This window comes from Pan paniscus, chromosome 7 (genome assembly GCF_029289425.2).
Source record: "Pan paniscus chromosome 7, NHGRI_mPanPan1-v2.0_pri, whole genome shotgun sequence".
Classification (NCBI taxonomy): domain Eukaryota; kingdom Metazoa; phylum Chordata; class Mammalia; order Primates; family Hominidae; genus Pan; species Pan paniscus.
In genome coordinates, this window is record NC_073256.2 from 36,180,522 (window position 1) to 36,207,099 (window position 26,578).

The following is a 26,578-nucleotide window of genomic DNA, read 5'->3' on the forward strand; positions in this document are numbered from 1 at the left end:
CAAGAGGTTGGTTCTTGACTTTAAGCAGTCTTTCCTGCTTGCTTTAGAGATTTAAAATAATTCAACTTCCTGGAAAAGAACTCTAAAAATAAGCCACTAGAATTATAAAAACAATGTAAAAGATCGTCATCATTACCGTTCCTAGCAGCTGAATTAACTATTATTTGAGAACCTTTTATAAAACAATTCTATGATGTCAAATTATTGCCTTTCTGGGAATTATTTCCCCCATATTCCCATGTCTCCAAATGAGAAATTTGAGACTTGGAGAGGCTTAGCAACTAGCCCAAGGTCAGGACACAAATAGAAAGTGGCAGGACGAAGGTTTAAACCAATATCCTGTGCCTTAAAAGTTCATTCTCCTCCTGCTCTTCTACATTGTCTTATGAGATAATGGAATTTCTTTAATTGATAAAGGTGAAGCTAAAACAATGATGTGACATTTTAAACTATTATGTTAGTCAAAAAATTTAAAAATAATATCCAGTGTTGACCCAAGGTATGATGAAGCCAGCTGTCTTTTATGTCAACCATGGTATAAACTGACATGAAGCTTTTGGAAAACAATTTGGCTATTTGAGTGAAGTGACTGTAAATGGGTACATATTGTGATTTCCTGATACTACTTTTAAGAATCTATCACAAGAAATTTCCCCAAAAGTTGAAAGTGCTAATTGTATAGATGTTCATCATAGAATCATTTATGAATGTGATACAGAAGCACCCTAAATATTCAAAAGTAGTTAAATGTTACTGTACCTGCTAAATGTAAAAGTAATTACTATATGTTAAATGACAAAGCAGGATATATACTTATCTAAATTTCATTTAAAACAACAAATTTAAAAAAGCTGAAGGGTGATTTCTAAACTACTTGCTAAACTTTTTGAAGTTTGGCAAACTGCTATAATTAAAAGTGATTATTTTTCTAGAACTAAGGAATATGAAGTTGGTCAACTCAACTGTAATCTCCACCACTACTTACAGCTTTAAAATAAAAATATCTCAAAGCCATACTACAACTATTAAAAATTTACACTCAGAGGAACATGTTTATGTGGAGGTAATGTCTTCTGTAACAGCTAAAATATGACCCATTTCCAGCAGAATATGAAAAAAGTCAAGGTGATTTGCAGTCACAGAATATCACAGTAGGGAGAAATCTAGAAATCCACCCTTTCAGTTACATAGAAGACTATTATCAAAGAGGTTCAATGATCCACCCAAAGTCACTGGCTTTTCAGCATCATTTTTCATCATCAAAGTCGTCTTTCCAAAGCAAACACACTTTGTTGTGGTCCTCTGTCCACAAAGTAACTTTTCCTCACTAGGCTCCTCATAATACCAGGTTAGTCTTAAGTCATGATAATAACTAACCATCGAGAAGAACCTGGGAAAGTCATGCTTATGGTTTTGGGAAGATACACAGGCCTACCACACAATCTAGATTAAGCTGCAATGTTGACCCCTTAGAATACATTCTATATATACAGAGTCATCTATAGATTCAATGTAACAGAAATTATTAGAATTGGAATTATTAGATTACATTCCTAAAATCTCACCTGACTTCATTACAGAGATTGACAAGCTGATCCTAAAATTCATACAGAAAATCAAGGGACCCAGAATAGCCGTAACTATCTTGAAAAAGAAGAAAGACGTTGAATGACTCACATCCTGATTTCAAAACTTACTAATCAAGACAGTGTAGCACTGGCAAAGGTAACATATAGATGCAAAGAACACAATTCAGAAATCAGAAATAAACCCTCACATTCTTAACCAATTATTTTTAACAAAGGTGCCAAGGCATTTAAATGGGGGAAATACATGTCTTCAACACCTGGATGTCCATGTGCAAAAAAGAATTAGACTTTCTATCTCATACCATATAAAAATGTAACTCAAAATCAATCAGAAACCTAACTATAACAGCTAGATTAGCAAAAAAAACTTAAATGAAAACAGAGGCTTAAATCTTCACAGCCTTGGATTAGGCAACTGTTTCTGAGATACAATACCAAAAGCAGAAGCAACAAAAGAAAAAAAGTTGATAAACTGGACCTTGTCAAAATTTAAAACGTTTGTGTTTCCAAGGACATTATCAAGAAAGTGAAAACACAGCCCAAGAATTGGGAGAAAATATTTGCAAATGATAACTCTGACAAGGGACTAATATCAGACTATACAAGAACTCCTACAATTCAACAATAAAAATGACCCAGTTTAAAACTGGCAAATGATTTGAATAGACACTTCTCCAAAGAAGATATACAAATGGCCAATAAGCACACAAAATGACACTCAATGTCACTGGCTGTCAGAATGCAAACTGAAACAACAATGAGGTATCACTTCATACTCAGTAGGGATAGCTATAATAAAAAAGACAGACAAAGCCAAGTGTTGACAAGGCTGTGGAGAAACAGGATTCTTCATACACTCCTGGTGAGGATATAAAGTGGTCCAGCCACTTTGGAAAACAGCCTGGAGGTTTCTTAAACTGTTAAACACAGAGCTACCAATTGAGCCAGTTTTCTGATAGTGGTTAACTAATTTTTAAACAAAGCCATTCCATAGAATATTAGCTATCTTTTTTCCCCAGATATTAGGATGTACCAGAAACTTAAAAGGAAATAAAAGCCTAAATGTGTACAGCAGAGTTTCTTCTGCATTTTTACCCTATAAAGGCTTTAGTAACCACATATATTCACACTCAGCATCCTGGGGATCTTTAGAACTTAGATCATTCTGCATGGCTGTCTTCCTAGCTTTAAGAGCCTACAAAAGGTTACGAATTCTGAGATAGCTGGGCGCAGTGACTCACGCCTGTAATCCCAGCACTTTCGGAGGCCAAGGCGGGCGGATCACGAGGTCAGAAGATCGAGACCATCCTGGCTAACACGGTGAAACCCCGTCTCTAGTAAAAATACAAAAAATTAGCCGGGCATGGTGGCATGCATCTGTAGTCCCAGCTACGTGGGAGGCTGAGACAGGAGAACAGCGTGAACCAGGGAGGCGGAGCTTGCAGTGAGCAGAGATCGCGCCACTGCACTCCAGCCTGGGCAACAGAACAAGACTCTGTCTCAAAAAAAAACAAAAAAAAGAAAAAGAATTCTGAGATAATTTCCCCACACTTCCCCGCTTATTACGCTGAGGAAACTGAATACACCTGATGGGGCATCAAGGATATTTGTTATTCATATTATTCATGATGTAATGTTATCCACCCTGTTTTCTTTACACAACAGGCTCAGAAATTGATACCTCTTGCCCAGGTTTCCCTCACATGACAGCCTTCAATCCGGACCTCTCTTCTAGGACAAGACAACCCTCCTTCCTAGAACTTAGTGCATTTGTGATTCATGTCTATTTGAGCAGGTTTTTTATTTTATTTTTTTAACTATCCTATTAGCTCTCCAGAGACAAGGCCCCTGCTCATTCTTCGCTCAGGACTGCATCCTTAACACCTGACACTCACAATGTGTGAACAAACTGTAGTCAACATTCTGTAACATTACAGGCATACCTGGGAGATATATATCACCCCATAAGACACATGACATAATAAGGCAAATCACAAAAATTGTCTGGTTTCTCAGTGCATATAAAACTTATATTAATACTACACTACAGTCTAGTGTGCAATAGCATTATGTCTAAAAAAATATATACCTTAATTTGCCAGGCGTGGTGGCTCACACCTGTAATCCCATCAGTTTGGGAGGCCGAGGCAGGTGGATCATGAGGTCAGGAGATGGAGACCATCTGGCTAACACGGTGAAACCCCGTCTCTACTAAAAATACAAAAAATTAGCCGGGCGTGGTGGCGGGCGCCTGTAGTCCCAGCTACTCGGGAGGCTGAGGCAGGAGAATGGCGTGAACCCGGGAGGCAGAGCTTGCAGTGAACAGAGATCATGCCACTGCACTCCAGCCTGGGCGACACAGCGAGACTCTGTCTCAAAAAAAAAAAAACAAAAAACAAAAACCTTAATTTAAAAATATTTCATTGCTAAAAAATGCTAAAGATCATCTGAGCCTTCAGTGAGCAGGAATTATTTTGCTGGTGGAACATCTTGCCTCAATGTTGGTGGCTGCTGACTGACTGATTAGGGTGGTGGTTGCTGAAGGTTTGGGTGGCTGTGGCAATTTAAAGTAAGACAGCAATGAAGTTTGCGACATCAATTGACTCTTTCATGAAAGATTTCTTTGTAGGATGTGATGCTGTTTCATAGCATTTTACCCACAGCAGAGAGTCTTTCAAAATTGGAGTCAATCCTCTCAAACCCTGCCACTGCTTTAAGTTTATGGAATATTCGGACTCCTTTGTCATTTCAACACTGTTCACGTCATCTTTACCAGGAGCAGATTCCATCTCAAGAAGATACTTTATTTGCTTATTCATAAGAAGCAACTCCTCATCTGCTCAAATTTTACCAGAGATCAACAGCAATGCAGTCACACCTTAGGCTTCACTTCTCATTCTAGTTCTCATCCTATTTCTACCACATCTGCAGTGACTTCCTCCACTGAAGCACTGAACCCCTCAAAGTCATCCATGACGGTTAGGTCAACTTCTTCCAAACTCCTATTCACGTTGGTGCTCTGACCTCCTCCCATGAATCACGAATGTTCTTAATGGCATCTAGAAGAGCAAACCCTTTTCAGAAGGTTTTCAACTGACTTCGCCCAGTTCCATCAGAGGAATCAGTATCTAGGGCAGCTACAGTCTTACACAATGTACTTCTTAAATAGTAAGACCTGAAAGTCAAAATTACTCTTTGATCCATGGGCTGCAAAGTGGCTGGTATATTAGCAGGTGTGAAAACATCCATCTTCCTGTACTATACTCTTGTACTATATATTACTATGTAATATACTATACTATACTCCATCAGAGTTCTTGGGTGACCAGGTGCACTGTCAGTCAGCAGTAGTATTTTGAAAGAAATCTCTTGAGTTGTAGGTCTTAACAATGGGCTTAATATTCAGCAAACCATACTGTAAACAAATACGCTGTCATCCAGGCTTTGTTGTTTCATTTATAGAGCACAGGCAGAGTAGATTTAACGTAATTCTTAAGGGCCCTAGAATTTTCAGAATGGTAAGTGAACGTCAGCTTCAACTTAAAATTACCAGAAGTATTAGCTTCTAATAAGACAGCTTGTCCTCTGAAGCCAGGCACTGTCTTCTCCTGTTTACCTGTGCAAGTCCTAAACAGCATCTTCTTTTTATATGAGGCTGTTTCACCTACACTGAATGTCTGTTGTTTTGTGTAGCCACCTTTATCAATGATCCCAGCTAGATCTTCTAGATGACTCGCTGTAATTTCTACATAAGCACTTGCTGCTTCGCCCTGTACTTTCATGTTATGAAGAGTTACCTTAAACCTCATGAACCAACCTCTGCTAGCTTCCAACTTTTTTTTTCTGCAGCTCCCTCACCTCTCTCAGCCTTCATACAATTAAGGAGAGTTAGAGTCTCACTCTGGATTAGGCTTTGGCTGAAGTGAAAGTTGCAGCTGGCTTAATCTTCTGGTCAGACCACTCAGACTTTCTCTATGCCGGGAGTCTGTTTTGCTTTCTTGAGTGTTCACTAGAGGAGCACTTTTAGTTTTCTTCAAGAACTTTTCCTTTCCATTTACAACTTGGCTAACTGCTTGGCACAAGAGACCTGGCTTCTGGACTATCCTGGCTTTCAACGTGCCCTCCTCATTAAACTTAATCATTTCTATCTTTTGATTTAAAGTGAGAGACATGCAACTTTTCTTTCACTTGAATATTTAGAGGTCATTATAGGGCTATTAGTTGGTTACTTTCAATATTATTGTGTCTCAGGGAACAAGGAAGACCAAGGAAAGGGAGAGAGATGGAAGAGGGACCAGTCAGTGGAGCAGTTGAAACGCAAACGTATCAGCTGTGTTCACTGTCTTAGATGAGCATGGTCCATGGTGTCCCAAAACAATCACAACAGTAACATGGAAGATCACTGATCGCAGATCACCGTAAAAGATATAATAATAATGAAAAAGCTTGAAATAGTGTGAGAATTAGCAAAATGTAACACACAGACATGAAGTGAGCAACTGCTGTTGGAAAAATGATGCTGGTAGAGTTGCAAAAAAGACAGTATTTGCAAGGCTCAAGAAAATGAGCGATGCTTGTACCTTCGTTTCTTCTGATTTGCTCTTCTAATCTGCAATGGATTTAGAAGCCACATAACTGTTTTATCACTGTATATAAAATAAGACAATGTAGGCAGTTTACAGGAGACCTTATCTATCTATCTAGAGAGATCAATCCATCTATCTTTTTTTCTTTCTTTCTTTTTTGAGACAGGGTCTCGCTGTGTCACCCAGGCTGGAGTGCAGTGGTGTAATCTAGGCTCAATGCCACCTCTCCCTCCCAGGTTCAAGCAATTATCCTGCCTCAGCCTCCTGAGTGGCTGGGACTCCAGGAGTGTACCACCACGTCTGGCTAACTTTTTTGTATTTTTAGTAGAGATGGGGTTTCACCATGTTGGCCAGGCTGGTCTTCAACTCCTGACCTCAAGTGATCCACCCGCCTTGGCCTCCCAAAGTGCTGGGATTACAGGTGTGAGCCACCGCGCCCAGCCTATCTGTCTGTCGGTCTGTCTGTCTGTCTGTCCATCCATCCATCCATCCAAAGTATAGGAATCGCAGTGAAGATATTTTGTGAAACCTGTTATGGGTTCTTGAGAGACACAAAGTTTTGGATTCTCAGCTGTGGTTCAAATAGTGGAGGCTGCAGGCTATCTTGGGAATGTAAGTCCAGTGAAAGTGTGAAAAAAAAACATAAAAATATAGGCTGCTGAACTGGGAAAAGGTGCTAAAACCAAATCTTGAGACCACTTAAAAATTAAGGAATATCCAATTTCAAAATAGCATTGATCTTGGGGGAAGTACATTTTCCATTTCATTTAGACCACATTAACAAAATCATTTTTTAAAAGACTATAACTATCTATTAGTAATACAATGTCCTTTTATGCATTAGATGGCCAATCATGCTTACCATATTTTAATGCTATGCGACCCGTCATAAAAAGTTAGGTTTACACCTCAAATTGGAAATTCTACTTATAAGCACACCAGTAAAAAATCACTGTAAATACTTGTAGTAACATAACTTTACAAAAAGATTCTTTTTATCGCCATCCATAAAGTGGTCACTCACCTGCATTAAGAGCTGTAAACAAATTTTTTCTCGAAGGACCTAAGATATAAAAGAAACGTAAAATAAATATGTTTTATTTGACATATCACATAAAAACAAACCATGTTGGTAAGAATTATTTTCAAAAACAATCAATCGCTAAATTTCAGGTTCCCGGTGGGAAATATCACCGAGATTCAACCAACTTTTGTCAAGTGCATTTTAAATATAAGGTGATATTTCACATAACATCAAAATGTTTAAGTATGATATGAAGTCACCACAAATTAAATAGGACCAGTTTTAAAAGGAAAAGCCGCAGTATTTTTTCAGTCAAGAACAGCAGAAGTTCAAGTTTTAACAGTACTGAATTCACAGACTGTGCACATATGCCATTCTGCTGCCGGGAGAGCAGAGGCCAGACTTCACGAAGGACAATCACTCCCGTGTGCTTTCCGAAACTACCCATTTCTATTCAGCTATGAAGAAAAATAGAAGTTTTTCCTCCAAACTGATAAAATATAAAACCGGGAGGGGTAATAGATACACAGCTGTAAGTCACTAGAAGAAATCTATGACGCTTCTACTTAGCATCAAATAGTTGTTTCTAGGACATAATTATCTGCAGATACCAGTTAGAACAGCTACCATGTTCTATCTGAAATTTTACAGAGATGATGATCTCTTAAAACATGTGGCTGTTATCAATGGAAAGCACTGATTCCCACTCAGGTAAAACTGTTGTGACATAAAAACCTATCCATTCAACAGTGAGGCGTTTTAGAATTCTGAGTCTCCTGTTCTACAAAGCTGTCAATGGAATCTCATTCTCTGAAAGTTATTTTAGTATCAAAGTTCAACAGCGTTAACTTCATTACTGCTGTGTGGATCATGGGGCTTTATCATCATCAATAAAAAACCACAGTTTTCCATCCTGATGTCAACTCAGCAAGAGGTCATTTGGTGCCTCCAAAATGTGATTAACTCCCTAGGCAAATGACAACCTGCTGCACACTGAAGAATTCAACCCACTCCTAAAATTCATGCCTATTTTCTCTTCAATTCGGTACAAAGAAAAGGTATTGACGTACATTTACCAGCCTCAAGTTACCATATTATCCTTTAAACACACACACAGAGAGAGACACATGTTAAGGAGGATGCTGTGACAGAGTAACACCTTTCAGAAAGTTACTAATAGATATTAACAATCCAAAGAGTTTCATGCAGGTTAACCCAGTAATTCCTCCTTCTGGGAAATCCACAAGTAACCAGAATCTGAAACAATGAATCTTGACTCACATTTGAAGAGGTTCATCTCAGTATTAATAAACCCCAATAAAACCCACTATAAACTAAAGTGGACAACCATAGAATAGCCATTTAAAGTGAAGAAGCTCTCCTGATACACTACCAACTTAATAAAAAGCAAGATACAGAAGAGTATATTCATTATTACCTCAGTTTTGCTGGAATAAAAACAAAACAACATATATATACAGAGGAAAAAAGTCAGAAGGAAATGTGACAGCAATTGCTGGTTGACAGAATTAAGGAAGACTGTTTCTGTGTTTCCCAAATTCTCTAACATAAATGTGGGTCTCATTTTATAGGTCAAGTTTCTCACTCACAATTATTCGTTCAGGCTTTAGTTAAGCTTCAGTTCACTAAGCACAAATAATGTTTTTTTTTTTTTTTGAGACAGAGTCTCGCTCTGTCACCCAGGCAGGAGTGCAGTGGCGCGATCTCGGCTCACTGCAACTTCTGCCTCCTGGGTTCAAGCAATTCTCATGCCTCACCCTCCTGAGTAGCTGGGACTACAGGTACACACCACCATGCCCAGCTAATTTTTGTATTTTTAGTAGAGATGGGGTTTGGCCATGTTGGCCAGGCTGGTCTCAAACTCCTGACCTCAAGCGATCCACCTGTCTTGGCCTCCCAAAGTGCTGGGATTACAGGCGTGAGCCACCGCATGTGGCACGAAGAAGGCTTCTGATGTGCTTTGGCCCCACTGAGACAAAGTTGCATGAAGACATTGCACATTAAGTGTATACCACATATTTTGTAAACCTGAAAATTACTTTTCATAATCACAGCAAATAAAAAGTGAGGGATATGAGAAGGAACAGAGATAAAGAACATTGAGAGGAAGAACAATGTCTTAGACCAAAGACATGAAGACACAAGTACAGTAATAAACATAAAACATCTACCCTGATGAAAAGTAATCATGCATTTCTACTCCTTTCTCACTCTTCTAGAGCACTGTTTTAGAATAATTTAACTCCTGAACTTTTGCTGTTTTTACCTTATACCTTTGTTCTGCCTGCTGATTTACACGTAATGATTTTTAACTATAGAACCTACCAACTGTCAGAAAAACAATTTCCTCAGTGCAAAAATGTATTATATCTCCTTTCTCAACATATTTGTAATCATTGTTGACTATACCATAAACCTAATTGTCAAAATTTAACTTTCTACAAGCCAAGGACTTTAAGCGTCTTGCCCTCCCTCTTCAAACCACAATGAGGACTGTACCTTTTGGAGGGGTTTTCAGCAAGTGAACATGAGCCCTGGATACCAAAGGCTTCAAATAAAAGGATCCTGAGGAACCATTCTGAAATGCTGGTTTTGGAGGTTTCTCCTCATATTTGATGACAGCGGCATTACCAGCTGTAATAAAACAGAAAAGTACATTTTATTGTATAGATAAACACAGTTTCGACCTTCCACATTTATTCCTTTGTCCTTGAACCAACAAATGCTCAATAAGCACCTACGACATGCCAGTCATTACTGAACATTGGGAATACAGCGTGGATAACACGTAGCTTGTGTCCTCAGGGATGCGAAATAAAGGCTATAATCAGAGTGACCACACATCCTGGTTAGCCTGGCACAGTCCAAGCTTATGCATCTTGTCCACTTCAGCTTTCATCCCAGATAAGAGTTGGGGAAGAAATAATACAGCCACTTCATGCTATGTAACAAGAATGCCCCAGGTGCAGCTAGGAAGAGCACCCATCTCCATGGGGACAAGGAAGAATTCGCACAGTCAGCTAGTTAATGACACAAGAACAGTAACATACAGACTCCTTGGTAGCTATAAGGACATGCTCTGGTTCAAATCCTTGCTCCTACAGCAAGGAGTTAAAATGCCACCTTCTGCCCTGAACAAAGGAAGTTTGTTCCAATGCAAACTTTGTGTGTTAGCTCCAAAGCAAAAACATAAAAGGGAATCTCACCTCAATAACAAAAACCATCTTTTTATATCATGTGTAAAAATTTCCCCTCCACCAATCCAGACTGGATTTTCTATTGTTTGTTTGTTTGTTTGTTTGTTTTGAGACGGAGTCTCACTCTGTCGTCCAGGCTGGAGTGCAGTGGCATGATCTCGGCTCACTGCAAGCTCCGCCTCCCGGGTTCACGCCATTCTCCTGCCTCAGCCTCTTGAGTAGCTGGGACTACAGGCGCCCACGGCCACGCCCGGATCATTTTTTCTATTTTTAGTGGAGACGGGGTTTCACTGTGTTAGGTAGGATGGTCTCGATCTCCTGACTTCGTGATCTGCCCGCCTCAGCCTCCCAAAGTGCTGGGATTACAGGCGTGAGCCACCGCACCCAGCCTGTTTGTTACCAAATAATGATCAATATCCAATTCTAGGCACCCAATTCTATTCTACTATTCAACGCTTATAAATTTCTTTATTACCAACTATGATCCCTTTTCTCACTTCACTCACTTAGCAAAGGGTTAAGATACCTACCTTGTTTACAAATACATTATAAATGTGAAGACAGCTAGAAATTTTTCACTAGGCTAACCTATTCCAACTGCTACAATAGTGCTTATACACATCACATTCAAACTTTGTACAGGCATGCTATTATTTTCCCCTAATCCACACCCAGGCCCTGTACAATGAGCCATCTGTTAATTGTTCTTGTGCCCAAATAACATTCCTAACATTAGGTCAAATCAACACAGAGCTTTCCCTCCTGCTGAGAAAATTCTGTCAATTTCCTGTCCTTTTTTCCAATTCTCACCTTCCCTAGAACCTAGAGACTTGGCTTTTCCAAAGTTGACAGGAAGCTAATGGGAGTGACAGTATTAAAGATACTGCCATTATAACATTCAACAGAACCCTTTTTAGATGTTCATAGAAAATGGATATTGGGTTTCAATTAGCATTTTAGCTTTTGCTGAATCAAATCCAACAAAGAAAATTAGACAGTCTTAACCATGGAATTATAACATTCTGGATTTTAGTCTTACTTTTCTTGAAGCCGTATTTGATTATATTCAGCAACAAATAAGTCACTTATTCATATTTTAAAAAATTAAACTGAGTTCAATTTACAGACCTAATATGCAATTGTATGATTCTAAATTCATGCTTTTCTTTTCTAAAATTTAGGGACACAAAGGCCCACGGTTCACAAAGAGATCAGTAAAAAGATTTTCACTAAAGTAAAGGACAGGTTCTTCATGAGGCATGGTACTCCTGTGTCCCTTGCCTCTCTGTCACATGCAAAATAGGAGGTGGCGTGCTGGAAATCAGCTGTCTCACTGCCACTTTTCAGACTCAATACAACACTAGATCAACCCGGCACCACACCCATCATCAGCTTCATAACACGCAACATGAAGTCAGAATTCATATTGCAAGGATAAAATGTCTGCGTTTGACTCAGGTACAAACACACATGCATTTATATTTTATACATATTTACATGAAAGCTATATATACAAGATACATATTCATATACTCTATGATCAACGACTGTACCTGCTTTCTGCTTTACTAATGGCAGGCACAAACTGTACTGAGCTGAACATAATTTTATGACTAACAATATCTTTCTCTCAATTTCTACTTACTGTACTCTAGGCTGGCCCACTGCTTTACAGTAAACCCCAACTTGAAGGATGTATACCACCATGAGGCATAATGCTCTTCAAATATTTCCCCTGCCCTCTATTTCTGTTCCTAACATGGCAACTGACTGGGTATCCTGATGCTATCTAAATTTTCCCTCAGCCAGAGTCATTATATCCAAACAATAAAGTCCTCAGCGGCAACAGTTCCAATATAAGAGATGCATAATAGTTTCGAGCAATGGAACAGGATGTAAAATATCCCAGTTCTGGTGCTGACTTGACCACTGCCTAGCTATGCTGAATCACCTATCTATGAATAACAAGGGTCTGAATATCGGGTATGGGAATAGACAGTGCATTCGCCTTCACAACTCACTGTGGTATTCAGTCCCACTGAGGCTGGATGCATCCTCAGAATCATCCTAAAGACAGTGTTCTAGAGAGCCATGGACACTAAACACTGCTGGCTTGAAGAGACAATACATAAAATTTTCCATGTGGCCACCTACTTCTCAACCTGATCTAATATGTAGTTTAAAACTGCCCCTTTGTCATCTTTGGTCCCAACTGTCTCAATTATGCCAGAATAATAGATTCTCTGGAATCTTTATCTTCATTTCCCCATGGCCAAAGTGTGGTTCAAGTGAAATAAAGGAGCTGGTGAGTCTAAAAGGAAAAATTAAGGGATATTCTCAGAAAAGCCCAAGCAGAAGACATGATTTTCCTATTAGAAAAGGGCTTCTCAGGCTGGGCGCAGTGGCTCACAACTGTAATCACAGCACTTTGGGAGGCCAAGGTGGGCAGATCACTTGAGGCCAGGAGTTCGAGACCAGCCTGGCCAACATTGCAAAACCCTGTCTCCACTGAAAATACAAATATTAGCTGGACATGGTGGTAGGCACCTGTAATCCCAGCTACTCAGGAGGCTGAGGTGGGAGAACTGCTTGAACCCAGGAGGCGGAGGTTGCAGTGAGCCAAGATCGCGCCACTGCACTCCAGCCTGGGCGACAGAGTGAGACTCTGTCTCAAAAAAAAGAAAAGGGCTTCTCATTGTTCCAGACTTTTATCTGCAAACTAACATTCATACTACATTCTAACACCTAGTGACAATTCGCTTTTATTACATTATGTATATACACACAGAGCCAACATTCTGTTCATTTCTTGAATTTTATGTGAATCTGTTTAACACTCCCCACTGTGCCAGATCATCTGCCCACCTGGCTTAAAATCAAAGTACTACTGAAATCTAAGCTTTTGAATTTCAAAAGCAATATCACTCAACTATATAATAACAAGAATGTCTCACATATACCCTAGAAAAACGTGAACAGAGAAAGAACGAGAACAAAGTTAACAGTGGTCTGGATAATATTTCCTTTTTAAATAGTCCATTCAGAAGTGCGTAAGTACTAACATGTTTTGTGATGTAGAGCCTAATGAATCTACTGCCTGTTCCTCATCTTAGCCTCACCCTTGACAGACACCACGACTTGAACACAAAACTTTCCCTCTGAACCTGGAGGCACCCTGAGAAACCACTGACACCACCCTACAGGCGAATTCTTATCCACTAACCAGTGTTGGCCACTAACCAGTGTTGGCAGGTGAGACAATATTCACTTACCATTCCTGTTGTGAGAGAAGAAAAAAAAAAAAACCAAAAACAAAAACTAAGGGTAAATAAGACCCACCCTATTCTTTATCGGCTTAATCACTTGAACAACTCAAAACACCGTCCTGCCAAACAATGAGGACCTGTCTTATTGCAGTGAAAAGGGTCAGAAATGTTTGTTGCTGCAAGGACTTTGAAGATGACCCAGTCCTCCCTTGTCATTGATCAGAGGAGAGTATGGAGGCCGGAGGCTAAGAGAAGAGAAAGATAGTCCAACTTAACAGGAGTTATTAGGAAAACTACGGTGGGACCGGGCGTGGTGGCTCATGCCTGTAATCCCAGCACTCTGGGAGGCAGACGCAGGCATATCACTTGTGGTTAGGAGTTCGAGACCATCCTGGCCAACATGGTGAAACCCCATCTCTACTAAAAATACAAAAATTAGCCAGGCATGGTGGTGCATGCCTATAATCCCAGCTACTTGAGAGGTTCAGACAGGAGAATTGCTTGAACCCGGGAGGCAGAGGTTGCAGTGAGCTGAGATCACGCCACTGCACTCCAGCCTGGGCGACAAGAGCAAAACTCCATCTAAAAAAAACAAAAACAAAAAACAAAAAAAAAAACTAAGGTGGGTCCAAGGTTAGTGCCCTTTTCTGCATGTTACACCCCTCTCAGCCAGGGCTGGCAGTGAAGGTGAAGGGAAAGAACACTCCATTTCTTTTATTCAGTCTCCTGTTCCTTCCATTTCCAGGAGAATGCAAATAGCTTTGGTCTGCACCTCTTACATTTCCCCTACCATCTGGCTCTCAAATATAAACATGGTTTTGTGGCCAAAGTGGAAGAGGAAGTAATGTCTATGGACCTTATTTTCCTGCTAACATGGCAAAATTATACACTCTCCCAAGACCCCCTTCTAAATTGCACAATAGTCCCCAAATCTTCAACTCTGTTCATGACATACAATATATCATTTCTTTTTATCCAGTTACTTTAATGATCTTAAAAACTGGATATTAGGTATCTGAGTGTGAAAGACCTTATAATCTTTAACCTCTATAAATGAGCACATTTGGTATAGAAACCATTGTGAAATGTTTTACACTAATATCCAAAAGGATCAAGATCGTAACTTTGAAATTTTCTACATTTAAAAGAACACACACAAAGAACCTGCTAAAATTCCCAAATAAGAACAATTTATTGCCTTACGTATTTTGATTCGGTCATTTAAAAAACTTAGTAACATTATTTCTATAGGATCCCAAAGTTCCGAGAACCCAGTGCTAATTTTACAACAGCACTGTGTTATATCAGAAGTTCTTAAATGATGCCACTAAAGATATCACATCACATAGAAACAAGCAGACAAAGCGAGAAACCGATATTCGTTAAAGGGATTCAAATACTTAAGCCAGTATAAATCAGAACACTGATCAAAAGAGAAAGTTAATTCTTAACATGACCACCCATTATCAGAAACAGGAAATTTTCAGCGCGAGATGATTTTTTCATGTTTTGAGGCAGTCTTTAAAACTATACATGTTTAATACTTTGAGTTACAACTTAGGAAAATAATCAAAGATGTGATGTTTCCATTTTAATTTTAGAAAAGTATTTTTCTACACTTGCACAACTACCAGCTACATACACACAAAAACTATTTAATAAGAAATTAAACCATCAAAAAGTCTTTGATAATAGGATAATTTCATGTGCCAGAACATTAACGATGCTGCTGAATTATATTAAGAGTGCAAAACACATAAAAGAGACAATAAAATTGGTCCTACACAGAAGCATTCACATCTTAAATATACATACAAAATGCCCCCAAATACTACCATTACCATAAATTACAAGTTACAAAAACAGAAGTCAAGAGATCCTAAATCAATTTATTGAATAAAAATTTAAGCATGCTTACAAAGAAAAGAAACCAGAAATCGTCGACCTACTTTTTTTCCCAGTAAACGTGGCTAACAAAGGAATTATACAAAGGCTGTACGATCCCACGACCAGCAGTGTCAATAAGGTAGCATCATAGTGCCTCTCTGAACCAGCCGGTGGGGTGAGTGTAGAATTGATAAAGATTTTTGAAGAAATATCAGTTTCTGTACAACTGCGAAATCCTCCTGGTACAGTCATTTAAAAGGATCAAAGCAAGCTTAAGCAGGAAAAACTGCAGCCATGTTCACTCTCATATCCCTCATGCTTGCTCTTAGTGAATTCGAATGGAGGGAAAAAAAAATGCGTAAGCTCCAAGGCACTACACAAAACAGATTAAACCAGCTAGCAAATCAAACTAAGAAAGAGACTCAATGATTTGAATGCTTAATCCGCAACAGGAACACATCGCCACTCGACAGGCTCTGTGGGTGTATGGTAGACCCCTTTGTTAAAAGACAAAAAGGAATGGACAAAAGCATTTTACAGCCTCCTTAGGAGCATCAGACACAGCACTGAAACGGTGGCCAAGTCAACATGGATGTCGATGGAAAACACAGGGCTATGGCACTACAGACTGTGTCTGCTTCAAGTGCCACAAATTCTGTTGCCACAACAGTTTTTCTAGAGCATGTTGGTGACTCTGTTTTGGCAGTTTGTCTTTAAAATTGCTTTGCAAGACAAAGAGAGCTTAAAATAATACACGTGTGAATTACCTTTTCAAATTCAGAGTTCTCTCTTACATGCAAGCCTGATTTTGCGCCACACCTTCAAAATTCAAACAATAAAGCTGATAACAATCCTGTTTAATTTCAAGTCACATATCCCAGTATTTCTGAAGTGCCAGGGTATGCAGCTACTTACTCTCATATGAGTCCAGCTACTGCTGCTAGGTGACCCGTTGGAAATGTGCTCATTAATTCGGTCATTAATTCAATGCCTTCTCTACAAAAAATGCATTTTCAATTCCCTCACATAGCTGCTGTGTGATTTTAGACCAGTGACAACATCTCTGAGCCTCAATCACCTTATATATAAAAATCAGGCTAACAGCAGAAGTTACTTGAGAGAAAAAAATAAAAGCAAATATGGACATCCTAAAATACTGCTCCACACCCAGAGGAGCCTCATGAGCATTATTACACTTAGTCCCCAACTCCTCACCCAAAACAAGAAACTGATCTGTCAAACTGGAGAGATCAGTTCGCCACTCCTCTCCACACCCTTGTGTCTGGTTTTATTGGTATTCTCATCATCCATGAAAATACCTTCTTTTTCTCCTCAACTATTTTTTAGAATAAGGGCCATTTCTTTTATATCCTGTGTTCCTCACTGCGCCTATCATGGTGTCTGTGCACAGCGGGCACTCCAAGATGGTTTAAATTTATGAATTATTTCGTGGGGAAGTATAAAAAAGGAAATGAGAAAATAAGAACCAAGTCCAAATACATCTTTGGAATGAAAGAGATATCTCAGTAAATTCACTCATTTATACACAGAAAATACAACTCACGTTAACTGAAAACTTTAACAAAATTCTCCTGAGTTTCAATTTTTTAGAATTAGGATTCAAGTTATATTAGTCCTATTACACAAAATCTAGCATCCAAAGATTCCACAGGAGATAGTCTTTTGCAAAGTAAATGAAACTGAAATAATCTTTTTTTCTGATTCCAGTTAGAGTCCAAATCCCCTGGGTTGCTACTCTTAAACCTCCAAAACACCATCACTTCAGATGATGCACTTTAGAATCCTTCATGCAAAAATATACTTTAACACATAATTATTTCAAGAGTGTTTTTCAAAGAATTTGTTTTCTGCCAAACTTTCAGAGCAACTCCAAGGAAGCAGTATGCCTATTTTTCCTGAAACCCCAGAAACAAAAATTCTAATTATTTGCAGAGCATTAGTTTTTCTTGTAATGACTGTTTCCACAACCCCCGAAGTGTGATATAAAGTCGACTTACAATTGTTGCTGTAAGTGCTCAGCTCACTGTGGGTGCTGGCTATTGAGGGGGTGCTTCCTGTCCTCCGCAGCGCAGGACTTTTCAAAGATGCTTTGGATTTAGGAAGTGGTCTAGGCAAATTCACCCATGACGACTGTGCAGTTTTCAAGGATGTAGGCTTTCCTTGGGGTTTAAAAAAAAAAAAAAAAGTTTCCACTGCTATTCATCCCGAAAGCTGGCACTTTTTAAGCCTGTAAACTCAAACTTCTGTACTAACAACAAAGTCAAAACACAAAATGAATGTTCACAATCATGTAACTTCAGATGAAAGATGAAAGCTTCACGCAGACATGTTTATTTTTGATCATTTAGAGGCAAGAGAGCAGAAATGATGAGGCAATTAGGGTATGAGAAGTGTAGGAGTAACCCTGTCTCCTAAAGTAATTAACTCACACATGTTCTCTGAAGGAGATGATCAATCAGAGTAATCATGAGAAAGCAGCTTTTGGCAAAACTGAAATAAAAAAATAAACAAATTGATATGACCTCCCATACTGGTGACTAAAAAAAAAAAAAATCCATTAGCACAATAGGCTATCATACAAGAAATAAGTAAGAACCAAGTCCAAATACATCTTTGGAATGAAAGAGATATCTCAGTAAATTCACTCATTTATACACAGAAAATAGAACTCACGTTAACTGAAAACTTCAACAAAATTCTCCTGAGTGGAAAATTTTAAAATCACCCAAACAGGAAGAAAAATGCAATTTGATAAGAAAAAATTTCATTTGAAAAATGCCTAATGTTCTAACACCAGGTGGTGCTATACCATTAAGATTTTTTTTTAAATCTCACCTTTTCTTCTTTACTCCCCATGCAGTTTATTTGCCAAACTTAAATGATCTTCACTCAAACTTGTAACTCTTTCTTGCAGTAAAAATGTTTCCACTTATCAGTGAAATAAATATACATGCTATGTATCTTCTGGCATCTCTGAAACTACATTCTCCTGATGCTCACGAACCTGCTACCTAAATATAGGCATTTCCCAAGTCCAGTCTTTCGCTCATAACCCTCCTCATGCCCATTCTCTTGGAGAGTCTATTTTCTCTACTTTCCTCTAACCATTGTCCTATGCGGATGAATCCCATGTTCTCACCCGCAGCCCTATCTTCCTTCTGAATCTCAAGGCTACTCATGTTTTAAAGTACTTATTGAGTACTTTAAGTTTTCATCTTAGACTGACATGCTCCTGTTTATGCTAATTATAGCTCCATTGTTTTATTTTTTTAAAAATCTTGCTTTGTTGCCCAGGCTGGTCTCAAACTTCTGGCCTTAAGCAGTCCTCCCGCCTCAGCCTCCCAAACTGCTGGAATTACAGGTGTAAACCACCCCACCCAGCCATATAGCCCTATTTTTTATTTTTTCCCAGCTTCAAACCATTGGAATCATCTTTTCTTCCCCAGATCCCCATATATTCTAGCACTGTCTCCCAATGCTACCAGTACCACCTAACTGAAGACTATCCAGAGTTGAAAAAGACCTTTGATGAAAATGACATTGTTGCGTATCACTAAGGATCCCTTAAGTGAGTCAAATAATGCTGCTGGAAAGTAATGCCCATGGCTTTGTTCTAGCGATTTTGCTCATAAAAACCTCATCCTAATGGAGAAAAAGATGCTGAAGCTCCTCAGGCCTGGCATTTGAAATTACCACATTAAGCTCCCCTCCTTCGGCTCCAGCCTCACTCTTGTATGGCTCTTCTACATCCATGTGTGCTCTGCTCCGATTAACCTCGCTTTCTCTCTGACACCAGGGCACACCATGTGCTATTCTATTAATATTCCAACAGGCACATCATTTCTTTTCAAAGAGCTCTTCTTCCACCCTTTGAATCCTTATTTAACCCTTTATATCATTGTCTAAACTGTATTGGACTCCTAAAATCCTGTCCTTCCATCCCTTCCAACTCCATCATGTTAATCTCCTGAATGTGAAAATTAAGGTCATGACCCAATCTAAAATTTGGGATTCTCCACCATCTACAGTATGCGGCCCAGCACAGCTTTGAGTGCTAACCCAATACAAATTCATAAATTTTCTTAGAACATTATGAGATTTTTTTGCAATTTCTTTTATTAGCTCATCAGCTATCATTAGCATATTTTATGTGTGGCCCAAGACAATTCTTCTTCTTCTTCTTCTTCTTCTTCCAATGTGGCCCAGGGAAGCCAAAAGATTGCACACCCCAATCTATAGGATGGTGATCTTAGTTTCAATCCTTTTATTTAATATTTAATTTCACAGGCTTAAAAGGCAATGTACGGCTGATCCCTACCCACTTCTTCCCCCTCAGGCCATGCCTCTACCCCTTCATACACACACACCCCTTCGTGGTTTCTCTCCAGTCATTTTGCTCTATTCTTCTGCTTATGCCCATCCTTCCGACTGAATGGCCTCCTTTCTATCCCCTCCCCTATTTCTGTCCAGTGAATCCAAAGTCAGCTCAAGCTTCTCTTCCGAACCCTTGCTACTCATTTGCAGCTTCACCCTAGGCCTACTGAATCACCACCTGCAGTTTCACAAGATGCCCAGGTGATTAAAATGCACGTGGAGTTTCTGAAGCACTGTTGAGAATCAGGACCTCTCTGTGAGCTTATCCTGCCAGGACACCCTTCTCTGCATGCCATGGACTAAGCCTTGCTTTCTGCTCACACCATGTACTTGTTTCTATCACAGCATTTGCCTCCACATTCTTCTTGGACCATCTCTAAGGTTCCTGAGATCAGGAAGAGCACCTGATTCAATTCTGGTCCTCAGGAACTGGCAAAGGTCTAGCATGGAGTGAGACTCAATAAATGTTTCCTCAACAAATTCGTTTTTTTAAATGCCAAGAGTAAATGATGTATTTTGATAACGTGTTCTCCCATCATCTATACTGAAGCATTCGGTGCTTAACCCATTTTTACAAGCTTATTTGAATCTTCAGTCTATTAGAGACTTTTTTCTTTACATCCTTTACAATAATTAGCAACTGTTAGATAGCAAATACACACTTTAAAAATTTATGGTTAGCCACCAGTTTTACTTGCTTTAGGAAGAACAGGAAAACAGATTTTTAGAATATAAATTTGCCAAATTGCCGCCCCTTCAGCAGAAACACTGATGAGTCATCATCAAAACTAATAAGCAAGGTTGGGCACGTAACAGATCAAAATGACTGGGCCACAGCCACAGTGCAGCCAAGGCTTCCTACATTTTGGAAATCAGCTTATTCTTCAGAAATGCATGCCTCATAGCTTTGTTTCTAAACACAACTTAGGTTTGCAGACATTTCTCAGTGTGCCTGGGAATTACTACAGAAGACCTGTACCTTCACACAGCTGCACTAGAGGAAAGCTTACCCCGGCAACCAAATATCATTTCCCTGACCTCCCCTATCTCATTGTCACCCCCATCCAGGCCCATCCCCTACACCTAATGGCAGCCAGTCCTCACCAAAGTCTTCCCAATTCCACCATGGCTCTTGACTAATGAGCAATGAGGATAATGAATGCCGATTTCACCAAAAGATTAGTTTCTTTGATAGAGAGAATAATCCTAACAGTGTGTGACTATTACTATCCCAGTTAATACATGAGAAGACTACTTAGGTGGTTAAATGGCTTACTTGGGTCACATACCCGGCCAGTGACAGTAAGGCCTAGAATCCAAGTGTCTAACCACCTGCCCAGTGTTCCCTCGGCCATGCCACAGAATAGAAACATCTCAGTTAAAGAAAAGTATGAGGCTTGGAGGCAGACAGAGTTCAGACTGGAGCTCTTACTGGACAGGAGCTCCTACAGCGGAATGGTGAAAACAGTGCGGATGCAACAAAGACATTTAACTATTTCACCAACAGTCCCGACGTTTAGCTTAACAGTAAAGTTGGCAATATTAAAACATAGCAATATTAGGTTAATTGAGAGACTGCAAGTAACACAGGCACTAAATTCTTAAACAGTGAAATCAATACAGGACTTCTCTGAGTTACAGTTCCGAAAAGGTGACATTTACCAGTTCATATCGTATTGTGTAACTTATCCTAGATGAGAAAGATAAAGATTTAAGAACTACTTGCAGGATATTATTGACCTCAGTGGTTTATTTTAAGCTCGTGCACTTAGCATAGACTTATGTATAGACAACAGATTTGTTTTTATTCTGTAATTATAACCATCTTTTATGTAGGGGAAATCTGGAAGGAATAACACCTCCACTTTGCCTTAGATAGTAACACAGTCTATTGGATTTGAAGCAAACCTTCACTAGTCAACCAATTTACTAAAATACTCACCTCAGAAAACCTGAGTAAGTATACTATATTTAACAACAATAAAAATCAGTAAAAGACGCCTAGCAAAACTAAAATTTCAATGGAAAGATTAAGTGAACAACAGGATAGTGATAATATTAATATTATCCTATTCTGTAAAACAAAATGGTAGAATGGCACTTGCCAGGGGCTGGTGGGGAAGGGAAATGGGGAGTTGTTCAACGGGTAGAAATTTCCAGTTATGCAAGATGAATATGTCCTACAGATGTGCTGCACAACTTGTGTTGTAGGAAGCTGGGATTACACCCACACAACACCACACCCGGCTGATTTTTTTGTATTTTTAGTAGAGATGGGGTTTCATCAGGCTGGTCTCAAACTCCTGACCTTAAGTGAGCCACTTGCCGTGGCCTCCCAAAGTGCTGGGATTACAGGTGTGAGCCACCGTGCCTGGCCAAAACAGATCATCTTAATAAAAATCTGGACAATAGATTCACATGAAGGTGTGTCTTACACAAGTATTTATGTGCTTACCTAGTAAGGCAAGTGCAAGTAATCACAAAGTTCAAACATATACAGAGCCAGAACCACCTGACATCCTGCCACAGAATTAGATGTTCTCAGTAAAAACTGTAAACTAGAGAAAACATCATGTCTCACCATAAGGTATGTTGTTCTGTAGTTTATACAGCTTAGTAGGAACACAGGTGGGAAGAAGAAAATGAGGCTGGAGAGGTAGGTAGTTTACAGTTGGGTGAGACATGGCATTGAATGCCAGACTCATAATTTTAGACCTTAAATGTTAGGGATGGATATGGTGGGAAGATGTGGGTTGGGGGGGTCGGGGAGGGTGAGGCTTTTTTAGCATTTACATCAGAACTTGATTGTGTGGTAGCAGTGTGCAGAACTGACTGAAGACTGAAATCAGGGAAAAAGATAGGAAGCTAGTGTACCAGCACCTGCCAGGGTTAGAGAAGTGAGAATTTTAACTAAAAAATGAAAAGATTATTGACGTCCATTTGAAATATATCAGTATGGCACACAAGTGGCAAGGCCACTAACTACTAAGGTCAGAAAGAGAAAATGCCAAACTAACAGACACAGTTAAAATACGAGACATGAGAATATGTATTTTTTTTTCCAGTTAATTCAGAGAATATGTCTGTAGCTATAATTATAACTTGGGTTCCTTAAATACAACTCAACTACTTAGAGACAGTTACCTTTAGAGTAATTACCTATGGTAACTAGGAATTATTATAAAATCAGGGGAAATCTAAAAGTGACAAACAAGTTAACAGTAAGTTATGAGAGAAATAAATTATACATACTCAAAACCGTGGCTGCAGGTCCACTTCCAATTAAGCTTAAGGGACCAAATTCTTTCACCAACACTAAATATACATGTTTAAGAATTTAGCTTCAATGGTAGAGTATCATTGTATAAATATTAAATAAACCTGATGGACTTCTTACCAAATAAGTATTATACAAAATCCATATATTTCCTATGTGCCAGGAAAAAACAGAAAAAGAAATCCCTTACTTTGGTAACAAAAAGGAATTGCACACAAAGACACACACATATGCAATGTTTCTGTGAATAAATTTATCAAAAAAGTGCTATTCTGTTGTGAAAATTATAAAAATGACAAAAATAAAAGTTCTGAACAAGTGTACACATGTGAATTCTTCCATGAATTGATATCTTATTAAATGCTACTGCAATCTGAACCTACATGTGATTGCTTTTAAATGCGGGAATTGAATTTTTAAAACATGTTAAAGTAATCTAGAATAATTAAGAATAGCCAAAAAAAATTTAGAACAGAAAAACATTAAGACTACAATTCAACAACGAAAATAGCAAAAAACCCAATTTAAAAACTGGACAAAGGACTCAAATAGACATTTCTCCTAAGAAGACAACAAATAGCCCACAGGCACATGCAAAGATGCTCAACATCACTAGTCACTAGGGCAATGCAAATCACAATCGCCGTGACATACCACTTTGTACCTAATGGGATGCTATCATCAAAAAAAAAAAAAAAGCAAAAACAAAAAATTAACAAGTGTTGGCAAGGACACGGAGAAACTGGAACCCTTGTGCAAGGCTAGCGGGAATGTAACATGGTGTAGCCACTGTGGAAATGGTATGGTGGTTCCTCCAAAAATTAAACCTGAAGTTACCATATAATCCAACAACTGCATGTCTAGGTACAGATCCAAAAGATGTGAAAGCAGGCCGGGGGTGGTGGCTCGTGCCTGTAATCCCAGCACTTTGGGAGGCCGAGGCAGGAGTTTGAGACCAGTCTGGCGAATATGGTGAAACCCCATCTCTACTAAAAATACAAAAAACATTATCTGGGCATGGTGGCGGGCACCTGTAATTCCAGCTACTTGGGAGGGTGAGGCAGGAGAATCACTTGAGCCTGGAAGGTGGAGGTTACAGGGAGCTGAGATCGTGCCACTGTACTCTGGCCTGGGTGAAAGAGCAAGACTCTGTCTTTAAAAAAAAAAAAAAAAAAAGTGAAAGACTCGAGCAGGTATCTGTACAACCATCTTCACGGCAGCATTATTCACAATAGCCAAAATGTGGAAGCAACCCTACTGTTCACAGGCAGATGAACGAATAAACAAAAGGTGGTACAGATATACCACGGAATACTATTCTGCCTTAAAAAGGAAGTTGACACATGCTACAACATGGATGAACCTTGAGGACATGGTGCTAAGTGAAATAAGCCAGTTACCAATTAATGTATGATTCTCCTTCATGATTACTAGAATAGTCAAATGCATATAGACAGAACATAGAGTGATGAGTGCCAGGGGCTGAAAGAAACGGAGAACTGGGGGTTAGTAAAATGGATACAGGATTTCAGGGGGGAAAACAAAGTTCTGGAGATGGATACGGAGGATGGCTGCAAAAATGTGAATGTACTTAATGCCACAGAGCTGTACATTTAAAAAATTGTTAAAATGGCACATTCTGTGCAATATATATTTTGCCACAATTTTTTAAGTTAAAAAAAAAAACAAGGAACTTGTGCAACTAGTTGGAGTAAGATATTATAAAATAATAAAAGTCTTACTGGAATAAAACCGTACTGACAGATTAATACGGTGGTATATACATCTCAGAAATATAAAAATTCAGGATAGGATAGGATAAGGGAGGTATCTTAAATCAGCAAAAACATACTTATTTGTGGTATTAAGATATTTGAATTGCCAAATTAAAATTTGAGAAGCAGAACGGTACAGTAGTTACAAGTTGACAATCTCGAGGTAGATCGTCTAGGTTCAAACTCGGCGCCACCTCACACTGCCTAGTGAGCAGGTTCCTCACCGTTCTGCACTTCTGTTTTCTCATATGTGAGAATGGGGGTGATACGAGTACTCCTTACCTCATAGGTTCTTGTGAGAATTAAATGAATTTATAATTTTAAAATGCTTAGAACAGCATCTGGCACAAAGTACCATACAAATATTAGCTGTCAGCGCTCACCATCCACCAAAATAAATTAAATTGGATTACAAAGCAAAGGGCTTAAGATGAAACCATAAAAAACAATAATTAAACATAGGTCAGTCTTCTTGAGTAGGGACCGTCTTATGCATAAAAACACAGGAAAAGTTAAAGGAAACAATATATTTGACAACATAAAAGTGAAAAAAAATTAAGAAATCACCATATGCAAAATAAAAAGACATAAAAACAACAGGCAAAGGAAACGAACAGCAGCAGATCAAAAAAAATCCTATGCCCCCAAATATAAGTGAGCGAAAGCTCTTGATGAAACAATGAATACAAAGAGTTGATAACTTTTATTTTTTTTTTTTAATTTAACCTCACTGTGTCTAACACCTTTCCTGGCGAGCCAACTGTCATTCCTAATCCCCATCTCCATTGCTTAACCCCATAGAAAAGTTAAGTTTAAAAAGTCAAATACTTGCTTCTCAACCTTTCATGCCAGTAGGGGCAAGAGCCAGATCTGGTCTGTACCAATCAGACATAAGGACAAGACGGCAAAGGGGGAGCTGCTGCATGGGTGTCCCCCCGAAAAACGAAGAGAGGAGGAGGTCCCTGCCCTGAGATGCCGTCCTTTGCTTCCAGCCTTTGAACGCAGCCACAGGAAGTGGTGGCATGCACACGGAACTCCTAGCAGCCATATTTTAACTGAAAAGCCAATGACAAAGCCACATGCTGATGTGAGATGAGCGGAGAGGCAGAAAGAGGACATTTCTGAATCGTCAAACCTGGAACAGCCTGCCTCTAGCCCTCCCGAGGAATAAACACACACAGCCTCTGGTTTACGTCCACTGGTTGGGTTTTCTGTCGCCTGCTGTAAATTGTGTTCTTAACTGCGCCATTCTCCTGCCAGCAGTATTGGATGCAGTTAGTTCCTCCTTTCTCCTTGAAAGGCTTTCCTTACTTGGCTTCAGGGATGCCCCTACCTTCCTGGCTGTTCCTTCTTGACTTTGGAGAGTCCAGGGAGCACCCCAGAGCTATCCTTGACCTGTGCTCTCTACACTTACTGCCGTGGGGATCTCATCCAGTCTGGTGGCTTTAAATATCCTCTATATGGTGCTGAATCCTAAATTTATATCCGTAGACCAGATTTCTCCCATGCACTTCAAACTTGCATATCCAGTTTTCTACTCCACATGGCCTCTTATCAATCA

The 26,578-nt window shown here is 39.2% G+C and overlaps 1 protein-coding gene across 5 annotated transcripts in view; it reads right to left on the minus strand.

The window, feature by feature from the left end:
* Positions 1-26,578, minus strand: part of MTUS1 (microtubule associated scaffold protein 1) — a 111,924-nt gene that overhangs the window by 62,045 nt on the left and 23,301 nt on the right. For 2 of the 5 annotated variants that reach the window (XM_055116304.3, XM_063607072.1), the window contains exons 3-5: positions 17,589-17,750; positions 9,720-9,854; positions 7,200-7,238 (exon numbers count right to left, since the gene is read on the minus strand). In XM_055116304.3, coding sequence (XP_054972279.1) covers positions 7,200-7,238; positions 9,720-9,854; positions 17,589-17,750 — 336 coding nt within the window. Of the gene's footprint in view, positions 1-7,199; positions 7,239-9,719; positions 9,855-15,632; positions 16,052-17,588; positions 17,751-26,578 lie in introns of those variants that run through there. The other 3 variants (XM_055116306.3, XM_063607073.1, XM_008977317.5) reach the window with 2 other exon arrangements.